The following is a 24607-nucleotide window of genomic DNA, read 5'->3' on the forward strand; positions in this document are numbered from 1 at the left end:
CAGTGAGCCCCATTTCAATGCTTTTTTCTCTAAAACTAACTTAATTATTAGCATGAAGTTATATCCAGATTAGCTAAATCCAAATTTACAAAAAGATATAATACTGCAGTTACTTAACATCTGAAACTAAAAGGGATATTTTTTTTAACAGCTCCTACAACATTAGTAACTGAAAGAGTTAATATTTCAAGTCAACAACTTTGACTTCTGTTGGATGATCACCCACCCAAAATGTCAGCTTCAAATCCCTCTCCTCTTACTGATTGCACCCAAAAATATTTTAAATAAATAATTTTAAATAATTTTAACAATAGGTTACTGAAAGTTTAGGTTTAATGAAGTAGGAGGCAACCAGGTACCAATTTTCACTATCTTTAAATGATCCACAACATGGTTAATAACCTTAAAAACACTCGTTGATGAAAGGTATATTCACTTGTACCAATAGGCTTGTATTCTCCATAGAAACGTGACACAATTAACTTTAGTTTAGTTTAGTTTAGATGGGTGAACGGTGTAGGAAATAGAGGCGCGGGGTTAGAATTCTATACCACAAAGATTTAGCACATCTGTTCAAGGTGTAAAAAATATAAAAGGCCTAGAACTTTATTTTTCATGTATTCTTTGACACAAATTATATAAAAATGTATAAATGGGAAATTTTGCACTGGAACAATGAGTTCTAATGTGAACATCTGTAATGTATTGTATCCAACTTGCAGAATAATCCTCCGAAAACAAAATACAATAAAAGCCTCTTCTCTCTTCGTAGATTGTTAGTTGTTGACATTCAATGAAAACGACTTCTGTAAAACGCTCCAATTAAAAATACGCAATGAAAAATTAAAAAAACCTTTCATTTCAACGATCGAGTTGAAAAGCAAAAGTTGAAATAAATGTTGTGCCTTTGAAAATATATTTAGCATTTGATTAGAACAGCCGTTTAAAAAAGGCATGTATACACGCGGAAATATACTGCAGTACTGCAGGGGTTTTTCCTGGAGGGAACGCGTGAAGGTTTACAAAGAAAAGCAATTCAGCAAAACTGCATGTTCGAATTCTTTTAAAAAATTATCCTACAAATAATATTACACACAGCGTATTAGAAATGAAAAGTTAAATGTTGCTGATGCCATTATTTGATTCCACCTTTCATTTCACTCCTCTTGTGTAACTGAGTCGCACTTTTGCTTTGCATATATTTCCAGTTTGAAGACAGTAAATTTACAGACATTTACAATGCAATAAAATGAACTTTAAGACTCGTGCGCGGGAATCATTCACGGACTGTACTCAACGCAAAACAAGTGCGACCATGTTAATTTGTAACATTATTAGCAGAGCGTCCATCGCTATTTATAACCGGTCAATCTACAAAACACACGCCACGAAATATTATTTTGGTGGTTGGTCGTTTATAATAAAAAGGGAACAGATAATAAATGTTAAAATAACACTGGGAACACATGGTGGTAAACTGACATAACAACTCAGTGAATTATTCAATCGTTCTGCGGTTGTAGAAACTTACCATGGCGAAACCAGACAGTAAAGCTGATGTTCTGCTGGAAGCTTTGAGTTTTGCCCTGCTTAGGTAGAGCTTCCTCCAGGACAGAGCTTGCATTGAATGATCGTTCAAACTCATTTTAAAATCAAAACACTTTCCCAATTCAATTCAGGTTACTTTTCCAGGCTTTAAACCACGGATAAAAGGCAGTCCCAGCTACAAACAACACAAAATGTCTCAGGTGAGGTTTGCAGTGCGGTTTTCTTTTTCCTCTTTAAGGCACAAATGTTAAGAAAAAAAAGTTCCTTTGTTGCAAATGTAACTCCCGTTCCATATACACCAGCTCCGTAAACGTGCAGCTATCAATTAAAAAATAAACCTACACACACACACTCAGGCTTGCTATAGGATATTTGCTCAGGCCCGTAGCAGAATCAGAGAGCAAATGGACCGCAGCTATTAAAAGGAAACAAGCCCAACCTCTATGTCCGTCGCCACAGTGAGCCAGCCGAACCCAGACCACGGCTGTCAATCAACCATTCCGGGGCTCCATTCCAGGGTCGCACCGCCCAGTGTCAACGAGATCGATGCAACACTGACCCAGATTGCAATCGGTTCGCTGCACAAGACACCAATGAATCCTTCGCAACCTTACTCCCCCCTCCTCCCAACCCAGAGCCTCTCACTGCTGCCGCCTCTGCCGGTTTGCAGTAAGCAGCATGCAGAGATGATGGTAGGAAGGACATAAAAAGTGTTTTGCATATAAACGGCTCCAGGAGCCGGTAGTAGCGGGGGTGGACTTTTTTTTTTGTTTAATTCCATTACCTCTTCCCCCCCCCCCCAACCACCACCACACACAAACCTCCCATTGCAGTTCTCATATCAGAAGGAAATCGAGCCGATACCGAAGTAAGTTAGACCGATTCATGCGCTTTGCTGTGGTTTGTACACAGGCCTATAGTCAGTGTCACTTTAAAGATTCACGTAATGAGGGTTGAGAGGGTTTACAATGCAAAAAAAAACAAGGTTTATTATAAAGCAGTTTTCATTTTTAATTTATCTTTGTATTAAAGCTGCGTAGTAAGAATTTAGAGCCGTGCAAAAAAAAGTTGCATTTGATCGTTTTATATTTATTACTAAATATAGTGACTGCGGGAAGAAAGCATGGCAGGACTTGGTGAAGAATCGTGAGGCCCCGGTGGAGATCATTGTGGGAGGCTCTTAACGTTTTCATGTAAATGTATTTATCATTTTAATTTTATTGAAGCCTTGGCCTGTCTTGTGAATTCATCTCGAATCTGTTGAATTATGTTGGTATTCTCATAACTTAAATCTGTTGGCTGTTTTTGTGACTGGACATTTCAGCATAATGTTCACTCATATTCATGATTGGCCGTAATTTTTGCTGCCTCGTTAGACCTCACATTATATCATTTTAACCTGCACCCTTCCCTTAATTATTCTCTTCCTGTTTTTAAATGCCACAGTGGCGCAGCTGGTAGAGCTGCTGCCTCACAGCGCTAAGGTTCGATCCTGATCTCAGGTACTGTCTTTGCGGAGTTTACACGTTCTCTGTGACCGCGTGGGTTTCATCCGGTGATCCTATTCCCCCCCCCCCCCCCCCCCCCCAAATGCTAAAGACATGCAGGTTAACTGGCCTCTGTGTGTAGTGAGTGGATAAGAAGGTGTGATAACATAAAACTAGGGTGTTCGGTGTGGCCTAGGTGGGCCGAAGGATCAGTTTCCGTAGTGTATCTTTCAATCAGTCAATTAAAATGTAGTACAAAGGGCATATAGGTAATGCCCACATTCAGATGTGTGCCATCCCAGTGGGCAACATAAAACGGCAGCTGCAAAGAAGCCTGGAATAGAGAGTAATGTGGGAGTGACGACGGGGTTAAACTGATCTCTGTGGGATTACCTGGATTGAGTTATCAATAATCCATCTTTAAATTTGTCTGGGGTTCTTTTTGAATGAAAGTGTCAAAAATGTCAATCAGAAAGCAGTTGCATTTCAACCTCTGATTTATTTTTTCTTGGCTTTGCTCAATCCTGATGTTTTATTTGTTTAAAACAAAAACCTGATGAACATCAAATTTCTCTGGGTATCTGGATAAGTCTGGGTATCACACATTTGGAATTTACAGGATTTGCCACTTTTGTGGTTTGATCGAATTGAACAGCTAGTCAGAGATATTCCCCTAAGTAAATCTATTCAATATATATTTATACACTGAGCCTCTCTGCAACTCAAATGCAGTTAACAGGGAGGAGGTTTGCTACAGATTTCAGGACATAGATACTGGCGAATAAGGCAAATAAATGGCATGAGATTTAAAATTAACAAGTGCATAGTGGTGTATTTTGGAAAGAATGAATAGTGACAATATGAATATGACAGTTTGAAGACTGGTCCCGACCTAAAACGTCATCTATCCATGATCTCCAGGGATGTTCTTCTGACCTGTTGAGTTACTCCAGCTCTTTGTGTCTTTCCTAGGTAAACTAGACAACGGGCCTTTACGTCCAGCTGCACTTAAAGCAATTTGGACTTTGAAAATGTCGCCAAAACCTGGCGACTCTTGTATATTGTCTCAATGGACTATTCCTATACACTTTGTAAAATAATCTAGGATTGTGCTTGTGTATAATAATAATTTGCTGAGTTGTATGCAAAAAAAAGATTTTCACTGTACCTCGGTACATATGACAATAAAGAACCGTTGAATTAAAGAGTGACAATTTCAAAGAGGGTGTAGGAACTGAGAATTGGGGGGTGTGCATGTACGTGGATCTTTGCTTTTATTAAGTTATCCTGCAATCTTTGTCTGATGTGAAGACTATTAGTACAGATATCAAGGGATTATAGAAAATATTTGAATCACTGGTTAGGCTTTGGTTGTTTGTACAAATCTGGCTTCCAAATTGAAGGAAGAGTGTAAACAGAGGGTGATGAAGAATTTATTTCCAGGGATAACATAGACCATAGTTATTTTGGTTATATAAAGAACAGAAGCTGGGGTAAATGTTAAGAGTTATAATTAACAAGTATTGCTTTATACAATAGCATTGAATTGTGTGGACCTAAATAGCTAGAAAATTATAACTTTCCAGACAAGGGATTGAACCTGAACATATGGATAAACATGCTGAAACCTAACTAAAGGAATATATCTGCTTCAATTTGTGGATTGAATACAAGTGCGTGGAAAAGATATTTAAACATCAATATAAAATAAAGATTCATTTGCATAATCATTAATAATTTGGATGCACGGCCAAGTCAGTCACAACAGCAATTGAATTTAAGTTGCTTAATAAAACAAAAGTATCCAGAGAGTGGGAGAGGTGCTTGGGAAGCTGAAAGGGCTGAAGGTGGATAAGTCACCTGGAGAGGATGGACTGCACCCTAGGGTTCTGAAAGAGGTGGCTTTAGAGATTGTGGAGGCATTGATAGTGATATTTCAAGAATCACTAGAGTCAGGAGTGGTACCAGATGATTGGAAAATTGCCAATATTACCCCGCTGCACAAGTAGGGAGCAAAGCAGAATAGTGGGAACTATAGGCCGATTAGTCTGACTTTGGTGGATGGTACGATTTTAGAATCCATTATAAAGGATGAGGTTACGGAGTACTTAGGAGTTGACGATAAAATAAGCCGGTCAGCATGAGCTTTATGAAGGGGAGGTCTAGCCTGACAAATTTACTGGAATTATTTGAAGAAGTAAATAGCAGGACAGACAAAGGAGCATCAGTAGATGTTGTTTACTTCGATTTTCAGAAAGCCTTTGATAAGGTGCTACACGGGAGTCTGCTAAGGAAGATGGGAGCCCATGGTATCAAAGGGCAGTATCAAAGCAGGTTGGCTGGATGACAGAAGGCAAAGAGTGACAATAAAGGGGGTGTTTTCTGGTTGGCTATCAGTGACTAGTGGAGTTCCGCAGAGCTCGGTGCAGGGGCCGCTGCTCTTCACATTGTATATTAATGATTTGGATTTGGGGATTGAAGGCTTTGTGGCAAAGTTTGCGGATGATATGGAAATAGGCGGAGGGACAGGTAGTGTAGAGAAAGCAGGGACTCTGGAGAAGGACTTGGACAGGTTGGGAGAGTGGGCAGAGAAGTGGCTGATTGAATATAGTGCAGCAAAGTGTGGAGTCATGCATTTTCGTAGTAGGAATAAAGGCTTAGACTATTTTCTAAATGGGGAGCAAATCCAGAATTTGGAGGTGCAAAGGGACTTGGGAGTGATGGTGCAGGATTCCCAAAAAGTTCATCAGCAAGTCGAATCGGTAGTAAAGAAAGCGAACGCATTTATTTCGAGAGGCCTTGTATACAAAAACAGTGACAAAATGCTGAGGCTCTATAAGGTGCTGGTCAGGCCGCAATTGGAATATTGTGAGCAATTTTGGGTACCATATCTGAGGAAGGATGTGCTGGCTCTGGAGAGGGTCCAGAGGAGGTTTACAAGAATGATCCCAGGAATGAGTCGGTTAACATATGATGAACGTTTGACAGCACTGGGCCTATACTCGCTGGAGTTTAGAAGAATGAGGGGGGGACCTCATTGAAATGTACAGAATAGTGAAAGGCTTAGATAGAGTGGATGTGGAGAGGATGTTTCCACTAGTGGGAGAGTCTGGGACTAGAGGTCATAGCCTCAGAATTAAAGGACGTTCTTTTGGGAAGGAGATGTGGAGGAATTTCTTTAGGCAGAGAGTGGTGAATCTGTGGAATTCTTTGCCACAGAAGGCTGTGGAGGCCAAGTCAGTGGATATTTTTAAGGCAGAGATAGATTCTTGATTAGTCTGGGTGTCAGAGGTTATGGGGAGAAGGCAGGAGAATGAGGTTAAGAGGGAGAGATAGACCAGCCATGATTGAATGGCAGAATAGACTTGATGGGCATTCTCTGCCACAGAAGGCAGTGGAGGCCAATTCACTGGATGTTTTCAAGAGAGATTTAACTCTTAGGGCTAAAGGAATCAAGGGATATGGGGAAAAAGCAGGAACGGGGTATTGATTTTGGATGATCAGCCATGGTCATATTAAATGGCGGTGCTGGCTCAAAGGGCCAAATGGCCTACTCCTGCACCTATTTTCCATGTTTCTATGATTGACCTAATTCTGCTCCTATCACTTATGATCTTATGAGTGAGTAATGTTTTGGATTAGGGAAAACAATTGATAATTATCTGAATACATGTTCCATGCGAGGGCTGTTACTACTTTTGCATTTTGGTGATGGAAGGAGAAAAAGATCAAAAGCTGAAAGATATTTTTATCTTTATATCACCTAGATATTAAGAAATATTGAAGTATTCAGGAGAGTGTCATAAATTCTACAAACAGGATTGTACTGAACGAGTAATCTGAGTTGGTAATGTTGACTGAGGGGTCATTAATGACCTAGTCATGGGGAATGTTTAAGAAGGAACTGCAGATGCTGGAAAAATCGAAAGTAGACAAAAATGCTGGAGGACCTCAGCGGGTGAGGCAGCATCTATGGAGCGAAGGAATAGGTGACGTTTTGGGTCGAGATCCTTCTTTAGGTCTGAAGAAGGGTCTCGACCCGAAACGTTACCTATTCCTTCGCTCCATAGATGCTGCCTCACCCACTGAGTTTCTCCAGCATTTTTGTTTACCTTCTTAGTCATGGGGAATAATTCCTTTGCTTTTCTTTGAAATATTTAAGGGAAGCACTGTTGCACAGCTGGTAGAGCCTCTGCCTTATAGTTCCAGGGACCCAGATTTGAGCGTGGAGATTGCATGTTCTCCCTATGACCGTGTGGTTTTCTTCCATGTGTTCTGGTTTCCTCCCAAATCCCAATGACGTACAGGTTTGTAGGTTAACTGTTCTCCGTAAATTGATTTTAGAGTGTAGAGATTGGATGAGAAACAGAGAATTTGTGTGAATGGGTGATCAATGGTCGGCATGGACTGTGTTCTGAAGGGACTGTTTCCAAGGTGTATCTCTCAATTAATCAATGTCCATCTGAGAAAGCAGGTGAGACTCGGTTTTACCACTAGACAGCATTTCCGACACTGTTCCATTTCCTCTATAAGAAAACCCACGCAGATCACGGTGAGAACGTACAAACTCCGTATAGACAGCACCTGTAATCGGGATTGAACCCGGGTCTCCGGCGCTGCATTCGCTGTAAGGCAGCAACTCTACCATTGTGCCACCGTGACTGGGGAGAACAAAGCTGGAAGAGATGAGAGGCAGAACAAAGCCTGGCAGGTGATAGGTTTATGCAGGAGAGGTGGATTTTTTGATAGGAAGATAGTTGGGTAAATGGCAGACGTGATAGAAGGTGTGAGACAAAAAGATTGAAAAGTTGTGAATTGTGAAGCTAGAGGAAGGAATAGAAATTATCCACTGTTGTTTAGAAATAATTGATTATGAGGTAAATTTATCTTGGAGTGCAGTTTTTAATTGATTTAAACTTTCCTTGCAACGAATTCTCACTTCCAAAAGAGGTCACAAAGTGAACAGTTCAATTGAGTTGAAGAATTGTTGAGTTGGAGGTGGTTACTCAAATAGAAAGGGGAGGGCACAGGGGAATTTGAAAGCCAGGATAAGAATTTTAACAATAGACAATAGGTGCAGGGGTAGGTCATTCGGCCCTTCGAGCCAGCACCGCCATTCAATGTGATCATGGCTGATCATCCCCAATCAGTACCCCGTTCCTGCCTTCTCCCCATTTCCCCTGACCCCGCTATCTTTAAGAGCCCTATCTAGTTCTCCCTTGAAAGTATCTAGAGAACCTGCCTCCACCGCCCTCTGAGGCAGCGAATTCCAGACTCACAACTCTCTGGGTGAAAAAGTGTTTCCTCATCTCCGTTCTAAATGGCTTACCCCTTATTCTTAAACTGTGGCCCCTGGTTCTGGACTCCCCGAACATCGGTAACATGTTTCCTGCCTCTAGAGTGTCCAAACCCTTAAGGGCATGTCCCACTTGGGCGACCTAATTGGCGAGTTTGCCCTCGACTCAAACTCGCAGCATAGTCGACACAAGATCGTAGGAGGTCCTCGTAACTCTCCTTCATGCTCGAAAGTGGTCTCCGTGTGTTCGAGGCCTCAGCTAGGTTGCGGCGTTTTTTTCAATATGTTAAAAAATGCCCGCTAGTAAAAAAAGGTAGCCATGGAAAAAATCGATACTGTTTTTACTCGTAGGTTTAGTCGTAGTAGGTCGGCATGTTAGACGTAGGTAATCGAGGGTAGTCGAAGGTAGTCGTAGATAGTCTTCATCATAGTTGAAGGGAGGTCGATGGAGGTCGTCTTCACTCTCCGCTATTCGGTGTCCAATTTCCCCAAAGTTAGTCGAAGCTGGTCTTCAACATAGTCGAAGGAGGTTGAAGGAGGTCTTCTACATGTCATTTTTTCAAACTCTTCTAAACTTGCCAATTAGGTCGCCCAAGTGGGACAGCCCCTTTAATAATCTTATATGTTTCAATAAGATTCCCTCTCGTCCTTCTAAACTCCAGAGTATACAAGCCCAGCCGCTCCATTCTCTCAGCATATGATTATCCCGCCATCCCAGGAATTAACCTTTTAAACCTATGCTGCACTCCCTCAATAGCAATAATGTCCTTCCTCAAATCAGGGGACCAAAACTGCACACAATATTCCAGGTGTGGTCTCACTAGGGCCCTATACAACTGAAGAAGGACCTCTTTGCTCCTGTACTCAACTCCTCTTGTTATGAAGGCCAACATTGCCATTCGCTTTCTTCACTGCCTGCTGTACCTGCATGCTTACTTTCATTGACTGATGAACAAGGACCCCCAGATCCAATCGCACAACATTGAGCTGTTGTGTAATTGGGAGCCAAATGAATGTTGTGATGAGTGTTATGATGGTGTGGCCTAGCATGTGGAGAGCAGTTTTGCATTTACCCAATTTTATAGAGGACGGGGAGACTGCATTGAAATTCAAGATTGCATTTCAACAGTGGATGTGCTGAGGTAGGATCAGAGTCTGGCAATGCTGCAGAAGTGGCAATAGAGAAAGGTGATCATGGTGCAATATTTGTGCAACATCAGGAATGTGAGCTGTCTGTTTGAGCTGTGATACCAAGGCTTGATGTCACAGTCCAGTGAATTGGATTTATAATGGAGATAACAAGTTTTTAGTTGGAGGAATTTCATGTTCATTCAACTTTGGTTGTCAAGCAAGAAATGATTTAGATTATGCAGGGTTTGAATGAGATGGTGGTGATGGTAACTCTGTGTTGTCAGTCAACATCTACAGCATAATTTTACAGATATTGTCATTGAGCGGCTAACTGAGTATCAGGGCTCTCACTTAATTTTTTTTCTCTTTTGCCAGCTGGGCAACTTAGGCAGCTTTTTAGGTTGCCAAATGGCAGTTTAGGTGGTCATTTAAGACGGCTTGCATGACACAACTGCGATAATGTGCTCGGACGAAGTGCGTAGTTACCAGTCGGAATTATGGTCAATGAAGCATTCACATATTATTTCTGCTTCAAATAAAGTCGTAAACTAAACATATTCAACAATCAAGACATGATATATACCACAATGACATGCAGCAAAATTACAATACTGTATCTCATCTCTTTTTACACGTTGCAATGAATGCAATTTCTATTATTTCTTTCCACTTCCAAACAAAAATCTGGTTGGATTATTCTGCGTATGATCAACCTCGGTGAAACCAAGTGCAGGCTTGGCGATCGCTTCGCACAACACCTCCACTCAGTTCGCAATAACCAACCTGATCTCCCGGTGGCTCAGCACTTCAACTCCCCCTCCCATTTCGAATCCGACCTTTCTGTCCTGGACCTCCTCCATGGCCAGAGTGAGGCCCACCGCAAATTGGAGGAACAGCACCTCATATTTCGCTTGGGTAGTTTACACCCCAGCAGTATGAACATTAGCTTCTCCAATTTCAGGTAGTCCTTGCTTTCTCCCTCCTTCCCCTCCCATTCCCCTCCCATTCCCAGCTCTCCCACAGCCTACTGTCTCCGCCTCTTTCCTTTCTTTTTTCTGCCCCCCCCCCCCTCCTGACATCAGGAGGGGGGGGGGGGAACCTCATATTTGGCTTGGGCAGTTTACACCCCAGCGGTATAAACATTGACCTCAAATTTCAGGTAGTCCCGGCTTTCTCCTCCGCTTCCCAGCTCTCCCTCAGCCCACTGTATCCGCCTCTTCCTTTCTTCTTCCCGCCCCCCACACCCCCCAACCCCTCACATCAGTTTGAAGAAGGGTCTCGACCCGAAATGTCACCTATTTCCTTCGCTCCATAGATGTTGCCTCACTCGCTGAGTTTCACCAGCATTTTTGTCTACTCATTCACACAAGTTCTGTTATCCCACTTTCCTCACCCACTCCCTTGACATTAGGGGCAATTTTACAGACAAGTTAAGCTACAAAGCCAATGTGTCTTTGGGATGTGGGAGGAAACTCACACGCTTGCAGGGAGAATGTGCAAATTCAACACAGACAGTGCCCGAGGACAGGATCGAACACAGATCTCTGCATGTGAGGCAGCAAGTCCACCAGCTGTGCCATTATATTTTATTTTCCAACACACAAAAAATTATACGTTGATAACTTTGGTTAAAAAAAAAAGAAACTATCCATTTTCAGTCTTAAATCTCTAAGTGACGCTATGTCCCCCTTTACAGCTACTGTATGTTTTAATTCAGTTCAAGACTATGGGACAGTACATTGGCCATAAAGCTGCTGCCTAAAATTGCCAGAGACCCGGAATTGATCCCGAATATGGGAGCTGTCTGTATAGAGTTTGCTCCTTCCCCCGTTTTCTCCGGTGCTCTTGTTTCCTTCCACATTCCAAAGGTGTGCAGGAACCCTTTTCAGACTCTTTATATGGATGGATGGATGGATGGATGGATGGATGGATGGATGGATAGATTTATATATATATATATATATATATATACTCTTGACTTACGTCGCTGATGTGTGGGATAGAACTAGTGTACAGGTGATCGGTGGTCGGCGTGGACTTGGTGGGCCGAAGGGCCTGTTTCCACGCTGTATCTTTAAATTAAACTAATAACACTAAAACCAGAGGAAATCTAAAGATGGGTCTACCCGAAAAGTCACCCAATTTCTTCTATCCAGAGATGCTGGCTGCTCCATGGAGTTCCCCCGCACAATTAAAGCATGGAATAGTCTTCACCCTACCATAGTTACCCGACTAGATGCAACTAATGTTAGGGTAGCTCTTATCTCCCAAGAATTCTTTTTTGCTTAAGTCCAAGGCAAGAGTCAAGAGAGTTTTATTGTCATGTGTCCCAGATAGGACAATGAAATTCTTGCTTGCTGCAGCACAACAGAATATGTAAACATAATACAGAACAGGAGATAAAAGTTCAGTGTGTCTATATACCATAGGATCAGTTCCTGTGGATTGGAGGATAGCTAATGTTATCCCACTTTTCAAGAAAGGAGCGAGAGAGAAAACGGGAAATTACAGACCAGTTAGCCTGACTTCGGTGGTGGGAAAGATGCTGGAGTCAATTATTAAAGAGGTAATAATTGGATAGCAGTAAAAGGATTAGTTCAATCAACATGGATTTATGAAAGGGAAATCATGCTTGACTAACCTTCTGGAATTTTTTGAGGATGTGACAAGTAAAATGGATGAAAGGGTGCCAGCGGATGTAGTATATCTAGTCTTTCAGAAAGCCTTTGATAAGGTCCCGCACAGGAGACTGGTGACTAAAATTAGAGCACATGGTATTGGAGGTAGGGTGTTGACATGGATAGAAAATTGGTTGGCAGACCGGTAGCAAATAGTAGGAGTGAGCGGGTCCTTTTCACAATGGCAGGCAGTGGCGAGTGGAGTGCCGCAAGGCTCAGTGTTGGGGCCGCAACTGTTTACCATATATATTCATGATTTGGAAGAGGGAATTAGGAGCAACACCAGCAAGTTTGCGGATGACACAAAGCTGGGTGGCAGTGTGAACTGTGAAGAGGATGTTAGGAGGTTGCAGGGTGACCTGGACAGGTTGAGTGAGTGGGTAGATGCGTGGCAGATGCAGTATAATATAGATAAATGTGAGGTTATTCACTTTGGCGGCAAAAACAAGGGGGCAGATTATTATCTCAATGGGGTTAGGTTAGGTAAGGGGTAGGTGCAGCGAGACCTGGGTGTCCTTGTACACCGGTCACTGAAAGTTGGTTTACAGGTACAGCAGACAGTGAAGAAAGCTAATGGAATGTTGGCCTTCATAACAAGAGGATTTCAGTATAGGAGTAAAGAGGTTCTTCTGCAGTTGTATAGGGCTCTGGTGAGACCACATCTGGAGTATTGTGTACAGTTTTGGTCTCTTAATTTGAGGAAGGACATCCTTGTGATTGAGGCAGTGCAGCGTAGGTTCACGAGATTGATCCCTGGGATGGCGGGACTGTCATATGAGGAAAGATTGAAAAGACTAGGCTTGTATTCACTGGAGTTTAGAAGGATGAGGGGGATCTTATAGAAACATATAAAATTATAAAAGGACTAGACAAGCTAGATGCAGGAAAAATGTTCCCAATGTTGGGTGAGTCCAGAACCAGGGGCCACAGTCTTAGAATTAAAGGGGAGGTAATTTAAGACTGAGGTGAGAAAAAACTTTTTCACCCAGAGAGTTGTGAATTTATGGAATTCCCTGCCACAATGGGCAGTGGAGGCCAAGTCACTGGATGGATATAAGAGAGAGTTAGATAGAGCTCTAGGGGCTAGTGGAGTCAAGGGATATGGGGAGAAGGCAGGCACGGGTTATTGATAGGGGACGATCAGCCATGATCACAATGAATGGCGGTGCTGGCTCGAAGGGCCGAATGGCCTCCTCCTGCACCTATTTTCTATGTTTCTATTGATGATTATGAGTAGCGGGCAATAGCTAAGCTTTGCTATCTGGAAAACACCAGACGTTTGGGTCATCATTAATGCTGATATTAAAGTTATTTTATCAAGTTCTTTAAAACAGTCATTGTTCCATGATATTTCACCTATGTTTCTATATACATACACAATAAATAAACAGATAAAGTGCATTAGGCTGTTATTTTTCAGAGTTTGGAGTTTGGTGGTGGTGGGTCTACTCCTGTTTAAATTCCATTTGGAATATTTTTGGAGGACCAGGAAACCAAGAAGCAAGGTTACTCCAGGGAGTTACTCCAGCTCCAGGGAGTGATTCTGCGTTGGTTTTCAGCGGTCGCGGCGAGGCGGGGACCAACAGCAATGGCGGGCCAGGAGAAAATGGCCGACGCCGACCAGTTGCCGTGGCAGTGCGCATGTGCAGGGCGGCACATGTGCACAACCACGGCCGATGATGTGCTGGTCGTGGTTATGCGCATGGGCAGGGGGACGATGTGCAGGCCGCGGCAGTGCGCATGTGTAAGGCAGCCGGCCGTGCCGGCGGATGTGGAGCGAGCGGAGACCCGAGACCCGGACACGGATGACGGGCGGAGAAGGAGAGTGACACAGAGAGAGAGAGATAGAGAGGGGGGCCCGCTCAGAATTAAACGATAGGTGTCCCGGTTGCTTGCCAAGCTGGACAAAATGGCATGGCATTTAGGTTACCCAGCGGCACTTTAGGTCGCCATTGGCGCCCGGGCAACCGCTAATTTCGAACCCTGGTGATATAGTAGAGGGTACATAGACAGACACTTGTCGATTACCAGAGATGACAAGAGAACCAGAAAGAGAAGCCCATTGCCCATGATTCTGTAAATGTCAATGGAAGCTGACAAAGTAGACATACTGGACAACAGGAGAGTCATTGAAAGAATTTGATCTGGTGAACACTTTTTATTTTTGACTAGGCAAATAGGGGTGATTATTACAGTAGGTTGATCAGGAAGTAAAGTAAGAACTTGCATTGCCACACCTTGTGCATCTTCATTATATGCAAATTTCAACCACCAATGAGGTAACGTGCTGTAATTGGAGCCATTTTGTGTCAATGGACAATAGGTTCAAGAGTGGGCCTTTCGGTCCTTCGAGCCAGCACAGCCATTCATTGTGATCATGGCTGATCATCCACAATCAGTACCCCGTTCCTGCCCTCCCCATATCCCCTGACTCCGCTATCTTTAAGAGCTCTATCTAGCTCTCTCTTGAAAGTATCCAGAGAACCAGCCTCCACCGCCCTCTGAGGCAGAGAATTCCACAGACGTACAACACTCTGTGTGATAAAAGTGTTTCCTCATCTCCGTTCTAAATGGCTTACCCCTTATTCTTAAACTGCCACCTGTTTCTGGACTCCCCCAACATCGGTAACATGTTTCTAGAGTGTCCAAGCCCTTAATAATCTTATATATTCCAATAAGATCTCCTCTCATCCTTCTAAATTCCAGAGTGTAAAAGCCCAACCGCTCCATTCTCGCAGCAATTGACAGTCCCGCCATCCTGGGAATTAACCATGTGAACCTACGCTGCACTCCCTACGCTGCACTTTGGACTCTTGTCCAAAGAAGCAAGGTGTCAAATTAATTAAACAAACTGCTGGAGGAATTTAATGGATTGCGAACATCTGTGGAGGGGATTGGACTTTTGGTATTTCGGGTCCAAATCCTTCCTCAAGACTGGCTTCAGCATTTTGCTTTTTGCTCCAGATTCCAGCATCAGTAGTCTTTTGTGTCATCAAATTAAAGAATCTGATTTTGGTGGAGATATCTGAAGGTCAACCTCATCTACTGTATCCGTTGTCCGACCTCATCTTCTGTATCCGTTGTTCAAGATGTGGACTCTTAAACATCGGCGAGACCAAATGCAGTCTGGGCGATCATTTTGCGGAACGCCACCGCTCAGCCCGTCTGAAACTACCTGATCTCCCAGTTGCTGGATACTTTAATTCTCCTTCCCATTCCTGCACAGATCTTTCTGTCCTAGGCTTCCTTCATTGTCAGAGTGATGCTAAACGCAAATTGGAGGAACAGCATCTCATATTTCGCTTGGGCAGCTTACAGCCCAGTGGCATGAATATTGATTTCTCTCACTTCCCGGCATTCATGTGTCCCGGGATTCCCTCCCTCTCTCTCTCTCCCTCCCCCACCTAAGTCGCACTAGCTTCTCATTTTCACCCTACAAACAGCTAACAATGGCCTTTCCTTAATCATCATTACTTTTTTGCATTCATTGTTCTATCTCTCCACATCGTCTATATCAATCAATCAATCAACCTTTATTGTCATCTTGCAAGCAACAGTTTACAGTGCAAAATGAAAAGACGTTTCCCAGGGAATAGCGGAGCATCGCACATGAAATTTAAAACATTTCACACATAATAACACTAAAAACAATCCAGTACCTGATGGAACAGTATAAATAGTTAAAAGCAGGTAAAACACAACGTTAAAATACAATAAACCAATCATAAAAATGTCCGGGGCAGCTGATTTGAGTAGCCAGTGCCAGTTATTAAAGTGTCCGTGCCAGCCGCAGAATCAAGTGACTGTGAGTACAGAGTGACCGTTTAGCAGCCTCACAGCCTGTGGTAGGAAGCTGTTTAGCAGTCTTGTAGTCCGGGCTTTGATGCTTCGATATCTCTTGCCTGATGGCAGGAGATCCAGGTGTATGTGGATGGGGTGCAGTTTGTCCTTAGCAATTCTCTGAGCTTTTTTCAGACAGCGGCTCTGGAACAGTTCTTGTACCGAGGGTAGGGAGACTCTTGTTTCTCTTGTTTCCCTTATCCCTAACCAGTCTGCAGAAAGGTCTCGACCCGAAACGTCACCTATTCCTTCTCTCTAGAGATGATGCCTGCCCCGCTTAGTTACTCCAGCTTTTTGTGTTATCTTTGGAAAAATATTGACCTTGATTGTAGCGCTCTGTTCTTTCAGTCATGTTATGAGACATTTAACATCCACTCAAGCATACTTATGAAGTCTCAATTTATAAATCTTACCCAATGAACAATATCGCTGCATTATTTTCCCATTTTAACTTATTTGTTCAGGTTCCCAGTGAGCTATGACTCCACAATTTCCTCACTCAACTGAGAATCCTACCAAATATGCATGCTGATATATGGGGAACATAATTGAATTCAGATATTCCCCTTAGTTATCACCAATTTGAAATAAAAAATGTGGAGATTCTGAAATATTAACAGAAGTATTCAGTGGTTCAGACAGCAACTATGGTGAAAAAAAGAGGACAGTTTATGTTGATGAACTTTCATCATAAATTCTGATGAATGATTTGAAATATTAACTTTGTTTCCTTCTCTACAGGGGCTACCTGAGCTGCTGAGTGTGTTTATTTTCTTCCCCCCCCCCCCCTCTTGCCTGTCCACTGTTCCGTTCACCCTATCAGTTTTACAAAGCAGAACACAAAGTGTTGCAGGAACTCCATCAGTTGGGCAACATTTGTGGTGGGTGAGGGGTGGGAAGAAGTTTTGCTGTTTCGGGTGGAGGCTTTGTTTCAGGGCAGGTATTCTGTAAATATTCATCAACATATAAAATATCCTCAATCTTCCAAGAAAGTGGGGGCATTAATGAGGTTTCTTTGTGATTGCAACAATGTGCAGGGCCCAGGGCAGATTTCCAGAAAAACACAGGAACTAGAAGCTGTCTACGTTTTCCCTTCGTGAAGTCAACAATTAGATCCCGTTGAGAGAACGATTGTTATTCTGCCACTCTTCATTCAGACTATCAATCATCCTCCTGTACTCTAACTCATTGTTACCCATTATTTATCCATTGTCCGTTGGTATTGGTGGTTAATTTGACGTTGGATCTGTGTCTGGTCGCAGTCATGGATATAGAGTGGGGCAGGAGACTGAGCACAAAACCTTGAGGTGCACATGTGCTAACGGTCATTGAAGTGGAAGTGTTGTTGCCAATTTGTACTGATTAAGTTCTGCTGATGAGGAAGTCAAGAATCCAATTACATAGAGACAAGTAAAGACCCAGTTACCTGAGTTTGAGGATAAGTTTAGAGGGGATGATAAATATTGAACAATCTGTAGTCGATGAACAACAGCCTTGATGTATGTGTTCTTATTGTTTAAGGGGTCCAGTGCAGAATGGAGAGCCAGTGCGATTGCATCCACTGTTGATCTGTTGTGACGGTAAGTGAATTGTAATGGGTCCAGATCCTTACTAAGGCAGGTGTTGATATGCTTTATAACCAAATTCAATAAGGTAACCCCTCATTCTTCAAACACCGATGGAAGATTGTTCAACCATTCCCTGTAATGGCCCCAATTGGTATTAATTCCATTGAAGCCTTCTCCCATCTATCTCCTATATTTCACAAATTATTTTGTATTCATTAGTTTTTTAAAAATGCTTAGCTGCCTTAAGCAATCTGAATTGGTGCTTCAGTGACTTTCTAATCTGTTTTGTCAAAAAGCATGGCCTAAACTATGAAAATAGTGTTACAGCTACACATTTTACAGAATACATTTTTCAACACTGCCTGGAGGAACAAGTATTTTCACAAGCATGTTTTTCCCTCTCCTGATGGCCCAGTTAAGTTCTAAGCAGCAGAACCACACAGATATTGTTACATTTCAGAAATCACCAAAAACATTGCTTGTGACAGATGTAGATTTGGAAAGGCAAATTACCAGGCTATTGCTTCTCTTGATTTGAGGTTTGAAGGTTTGTTTAAAATACATATTTTGAGCTGGTAAAGAAACAGTGGGCTCAATAATGTAGTCTTCATATGGCAATGTGGTTGAAAACAAGTTACAGGACATATTCAGGACAATAGAGTTCATATTCCATTGAGGAACAATTACATATCTTTAATATTTTGTCATATATAAATCAGGAAACATTGCAGTGAGTTAGGCAACATCTCTGGAGAAAAAGGATGGGTGACGTTTCACCCTGAAGAAGGGTCCCAACCCGAAACTTCACCCCTATCCTTTTTTTCCAGAGATGCTGCCCGACTCGCTGAGTTTCTCCAGAACTTTGTGTCTTATCTTTGATATTTACCACTGTTTATTAAGGGATAAATATTGGCCAGAACTCCCCTGCTATGATTTTATTAGCAGCATGGAATTCTTTGCGTCCATCTAAACAGGCAGATACGACTTCCATTTAATATTTCAGCTGAGATGATATGTCCAACAGTGCAATTCTCCCTCCATCCTGTACTGAGTTAACTCTCTGCAGAGGGACTTGAATCCATGGCCTCTTAGGTATGAGACCTGCTACTGATTGAGGCTGAAGTTCTCGCAGAAAGGAATATACCCGCCTTTGTCTGAAAGACCCTCTGAAGTTAAGAGTCACACAGAAATACAGCAAGGAAAGAAGTCCTTCAGTCAAACGAGTTTTATGCTATTCTCCAATCATCCATTGATACAAATCCTATTTTTTAGTTTCTCCACTTTCTCATCGGTTTCTCTCAGGGACAATTTATAGGGGCCAATTAAACTACCAACCCTCACTTCTTTGCGATGTGGGAAATGGGTGGAACTCCTGCTGTCCCAGGGAGAGTGTGCAGACTCCATACATCTCCAGACACCTACAGGATCTTTGGCACTGTGAGGCTCTCCTAACAGTACCACTGTGCTGCCCGATTGATCAGCTTTAAACTTGTGAATGATTTTCTTTCTACATCAGAAACTTTCAGCCTTTCTTTTTCAGCTGGCCAACTCAATAAAGATTTGACTTCTGAGCCCATCCTAAAGCTCTTAATTCCAGGAACTATGGATGTTCAACTGGTGAAAGTTTTCTAATTGTACTGTAAATGTCTGTTAACGGAATGGACCAGTTAACAAAATAGTCCTAATGTTTATCAGGGTTTTTCTTAAGGAATCTGAATTGGTGCTTCATTGGATTTCCAAATCTGCTTTTATTTCAAAAATCAACCGGCATAAATGTAATCTTTAACTGAATTTAATTTACTTACAATCTGATGGAAGTTACAGTGAAATCCTTCAATCATAATTTGCCAATTAGGCCAAAATATATAATTGGCTACTTCTGGAGAGCTTTAAACCAAGAATGAAGAAAACTGTGGTATTTTCGAAAGCCGTACCTAATAGAAATTTGTTTCAGTCTGACCCTTTACTTTTTTTAAAACTTTATTACTTTATTGTCATTATAGTGGTGCATACAACAAAATTCAGGCGCACTGCCTGAGCGGAGCTCAAATGCACAAGATAAAAAATAATAACATAACAGCAAAAAAGTGAGAAAAATAAAAATTGTTCATACACTCACATGCACATACTGTGATACATACACACACAATACACAATACAATACAATTTATTTGTCACTTGAACCTCATAGAGGCTCAAATGAAATGTTGTTTCTGCAGTCATACACACATGGAAAAAAAGACCCAAGACACAACACAATTTACAGACATCCATCACAGCGCATCTCCTCCTCGCTGTGATGGAAGGCAAAAAAACGTATCTCTCCCCTGCACTCCCCATTCCCCTCCCGATGTCAGAGTCAAAGCCCCCGGCGGGCGATGGCAATTTGTCCCGCGGCCATTAAAGCCACGCCGGGCGATGCAAGGCCACGCTCCGGGTCTTGTTGTTGGAGCCCCCGGCGGGCGCCAGCAAAGTCCTGCAGCCGTTGAAGCCACGCTGGGCGATGATGTAAGGCCCCGTTCCAGGTCATCCTCGACCCCGCTACTCGGGCGGGAGAAGTCGCCGTTGCAGAAGCCTTGAAAAGCGGTCTCCCACCAGGGACCCGCGGGCTCCCGATATTACTGTCTGCCAGACCTGCGGTAAGCCTCCGAATCTCCGGGGATCGGGTCACAGCAGCGCGCCACCACAGCTCCACCCGCTCCGGACTCGGCCAGCTCCATGATGATGAGTAGCTCCGCAGCTCCGTGACTGGAGCCCCAGGACATTCCTGCTGGAGGCCGCTCCACGTTGCAGCCCCAACGACAACGGAGACCCGACAGGGAAAAGGTCGGGTTCTCCGTGCAGGGGAAAGATTTTAAAAGTTTCCCACCACACACACACACACGCACGCACACACACACACACACACACACACACACACACACACACACACCCCCTCCCCCATCAAAAAAATAATTAAGACTACATTAAAACGGGACAAAAAATGACAAAAAAGCAAACGGACTGCAGAGGCCGCTGCGACGTGAGTCGTGCCGCCCACAGATACGCACATACTGTCACACATACACACATTTGTTGCCCGGATGTGCAAAGTTTGAATATGGACTGATTCATTATTCAGTTGCCTTATGGGCATACCATCAGATGGTGCTGAATTTGTCTATTACTCCCCACGTTGAAGCTTAATCCTCAGCTGAGGCAGTAGCAGCTGCTTTTCCATCATCTCAAACAACTTTTGCTCTTTTGGCATGCATCGTGAGTAGGCCAGGATCTAGGTACTTGGTTCAACTTGGACAATCCAAAAATCACTCTGCATATTGAATAAGACAATAGAAGTATTCCAAGTGAATTGTCCAACAGTTATTTGTCCCTCAAAATAATTCGGAAGAGTTCACACTCAGTAAAAGATCTATACCCTATCATAGATATTACTTGAGATATTAAATGAAAGTCGCATCTGCCTGTTCAGATGGATGCAGAAATTCCATTTTGTTATTAAAATCATATCGAGGGAGTTCTGATACGGCCTGTGTGTTAATGCAAGACTACCAATATTTTGAAATGTCCTGGCGAACTGCTCAGGCAAAATTTGTAGATGGACAGTCACCTATTTCCTTTTGTCTAGAGATGCTGCCTGACCTGTTGAGTTACTCCAGCATTTTGTGTCTATCTTTGGAATATACAGTGGCCTTCTCTTTGATGTTCACATTGCATGAACCAATAAGTAAACCATAACATAACCTTGATTTTGTACATTGTGTTTAAAGCCATGGATTCTGATTGCTTTTTTTCCAGTAACCTTGTCACATATGGTCCTGAATGCTCTGTTATTGAAAATGCTTCTTAAATGTTTATGTGGAACAGCCAAAACGTTTTGAGAGATCTTGGCTAGAGAGGTTTTTCTGTGCTTTTTTTTCTAATAAGGATTTAGTTTAGAGATACAGCGTTGAAATTGGCCCTTCAGCCCACTGAGTCCACGCCGACCATCATTCACCCTACACTAGTTCTATCTTACACACTAGGGTCAATTTACAGAAGCCAATTAACTTATAAACCTGTAGGATTAGGAATGTGGGAGGAAACCGGAGAAAAGCCATGTGGTCACAGTGAGAGTGTACAAATTCTATACAGATGGCACATATAGTCCAGATCGAACCTGGGTCTCTGGCGAAGTAAGGCAGCAATTCTGCTACTGCATCACTGCCTTGTTTCATAAGTGCTGGACTAAAGTGTCTGCAATAATCCAGTGGAAGCTTGTTTTGCTGAAGTTGTGTTTTTTATTTTCTGGAAACCGATTTATTTTAATAGTTTAAACATCTGTTTGGGCAAAGCAAACTCATCCTCACATTGGGCATTGTGGGACATGGAAGAACTAGGTTCATCCCTGGTTATGAAGAACTAGGTTCATCCCTTACCACTATCTGGGAAAGGGCTTAATCTTAAAATTTAGATTTTTATGTTTTGGAAAAAATGTGTTTCAACACATGCCATGAAGATCCTTTAAAGACTGAGAACAACAGATTCATTTTGTGGTATCCAGTTTGGCATTCAGAAAAATGAAAACAATTACTCATTGTGGAAGGATGGACAAACATGTATTTTCACCCACCATTTCCAATGGTACGTCTGTTTGGAGCTAGAGATTGTTCATAAAATGTATAACTTATTGGAGAAAAGGATAACATATATCACTGAGTAGGTAAATTGATGCAATTAAATTATCCATCAAGAGTCTTGGGTTCTTAATTAAAACATACACTGCCTTCACACTTTATGGCTGGAGGCAGAATTTTCAGTCCAGGCGGTGACATGAAATAAGTGGACTTTTATCCTGAAAAGAGTAGTGATGTGCGAAGAATAGGTGCATAGGTTTGCAGACTGTAAAATTAATTGAGGACTTCAGAAATATAACTTGCTGTTTTCAATGAGGACTTTGTTAAAAACTTAAAATGACTGCAGTCGTTTATCAACAGAGATACCTCAAGTTGTTGCCATTCCTTTTACAGCTGAATTAATTACTGTAAATCAGATGATCATAAATTACCAATATTAAGATGATTTATTCCTGGGAATTATATAAGGCATGGAGGGAGAGAACATGTTGTTTATACTTAATTTTTTTTTGTACAATCATTTAATATTGTAATTCTAATTGAAGAAGTCTGTGGCTCACCCAGTAGTCAGTGAAGATATGGTTCAATCAGGTTGAGAAAACTTGACAGATTTATAGTAGGTTGCAGGCTTGACCTTATGATTAACAACAATGGATATCCTGCACATAAACAGGAGAAGGGATGATATTGTCAGCGAATGGAATGGATCTTCAAGAACATGTGCACATCAGTCAAGTAGTTTCATTAAGTTTTATTTCCCTATTGCCTTTCATGGTAATATGTTCCAATTTGCCATTCTGATTTGCAGTGATATAAATAATTGATAGATCTATCCAGTCAAAATTACTACCCTAAAGCCAATAAACTTAGATAAAGTCAGATTCATTTATTGTCATACACATCAGATTTCAGTGAAATTCCTTGTTCACATTAAGCTCATAGAGTAAACAGTGTACATACAGTGATCATAAATATAACAACACAAATATAGCAAACCAGCTGAATGGTGCAAAATTGTTGTGCAATTTAATACAATAAATATTAATGTTTGATATTGGGATAAACGATTAAAACAGAGATGAGAGTAAGTGCACGTGGCATCACTTCTGGGAAGGGAGTGTGATAAAAGTGATTGGTTCTGGAGTCTGATAGCAGTGGAGAAGAAGCTGTTCTTTAGTTTGGATGTTCAAGCTTTCAAACTCCTGTATCTTCTTCCAGAAGATGGGAGAGAAAAGGGAACGGCCAGGGTAACGGGCTCTTTGGCAATACTTCCAGCCTTCCTGATGCAATGTACCATAAGAATGGACTGAATGGCAGGAAGTGATGGGCCTGTGATGGACTGGCTGTGTTCACCACTCTCTGCATGTTCAGGCAGTCAAGAGCAAAGCAATTGCCATATCATGCTGAGATGCTTCTCATCAAAATACTTTCTGAAGTGCCTGAAGAACTGAGAGAAAATCCTTGTGACCATGCCAAATTTTGTTTAGAATGACAGCAAGGAAACAGGACCCGTTCACACTAGTTCTGTTATCCCACTTTGTTCTGCAATCCCAACGCATTAGAGGCAATTTACAGAGGTCAATTAACCTACAATGCTGCATTTCTTTGGGATGTGGGAGGTAACTGAAGCTCCCGGAGGAAACCCATGTGGTCACAGGGAGAACATACAAACAGCACCCAAGATCAGGGTCGAACTCGGGTCTCTGGCCCTGTGAGGCAACAGCTCTAACAGTTGCACACTGTACTGCCCTCAAATCCTAGAAGAAATATGCTGACACTTCTATAGCATGTGTGCTGCCACATCACTATCCTATATTTTCCATTTAATTTCATCCCCCAGTGAAGCAATAAGTGAACTAAATGGAGTATAAAATTATGTTAACATCTCTATTTTAAAGAAATTAAGCATTTTGTTCATTGGTATCTATTACGACTGAATATTTTATATAATGGAAACTTGCAGAATTTTAAAGAAATTCATATTAGTAAATGGCCTTCTTTAGTGAAACTGTGTTGAAGGATGAAATTGTTAGCTGTCAGACATAATTTTGTTATTTGACTGGTAAATTAATCAGCTTTTGTTTTGGCATGGAGACAAATGTACATATTTACGTCATACATTTCCAAAGCCAGAAAACACCTTACGTCAAGCCTTTTTTTCCTATTAAATTCCCTATTATTAAATAAAGCAATAATTGATACTTTTATAACAATTTACAGCAAGAATATCATTACAAATTAATTATAAGTAGATTTAAATACACTTCGTGATTATGAAAGTGGTATTCTCAGTATGCCCTGCTCAAGATCGTGTTATTACTTAAGAATTTGAGACTTGAATATTTAGGGGGAAGTGAAAAACTTTGGATTCTTACAAAACAATGTAGTATGAATTGAATGCGAAGATTTACCAGTTATGTAGTAACATTGTCCCCGTCTCACACAT

General features: G+C 41.9%; 2 protein-coding genes across 6 annotated transcripts in view; one reads left to right on the forward strand and one right to left on the reverse strand.

The window, feature by feature from the left end:
- The window catches only part of orai1 (ORAI calcium release-activated calcium modulator 1), a 37465-nt gene that overhangs the window by 12511 nt on the left and 347 nt on the right, over positions 1-24607 (reverse strand). Inside the window, exon 2 of one of the 3 annotated variants that reach the window (XM_033043253.1) lies at positions 22722-22820. Coding sequence is in view for 1 of the 3 variants with exons in the window: in XM_033043250.1 (XP_032899141.1) it covers positions 1532-1645 (114 nt within the window). In the remaining 2 variants the exon portion in view is untranslated. Of the gene's footprint in view, positions 1-1531; positions 2178-22721; positions 22821-24607 lie in introns of those variants that run through there. The other 2 variants (XM_033043252.1, XM_033043250.1) reach the window with 2 other exon arrangements.
- The window catches only part of kdm2b (lysine demethylase 2B), a 196650-nt gene continuing 174302 nt past the window's right edge, over positions 2260-24607 (forward strand). Inside the window, exons 1-3 of one of the 3 annotated variants that reach the window (XM_033043248.1) lie at positions 2260-2416; positions 2654-2741; positions 17502-17560. The gene's annotated coding sequence lies outside the window, so the exon portion shown is untranslated. The remainder of the gene's footprint in view (positions 2417-2653; positions 2742-17501; positions 17561-24607) is intronic. The other 2 variants (XM_033043247.1, XM_033043249.1) reach the window with 2 other exon arrangements.

This window comes from Amblyraja radiata, chromosome 25, assembly GCF_010909765.2.
Source record: "Amblyraja radiata isolate CabotCenter1 chromosome 25, sAmbRad1.1.pri, whole genome shotgun sequence".
Taxonomy (NCBI): domain Eukaryota; kingdom Metazoa; phylum Chordata; class Chondrichthyes; order Rajiformes; family Rajidae; genus Amblyraja; species Amblyraja radiata.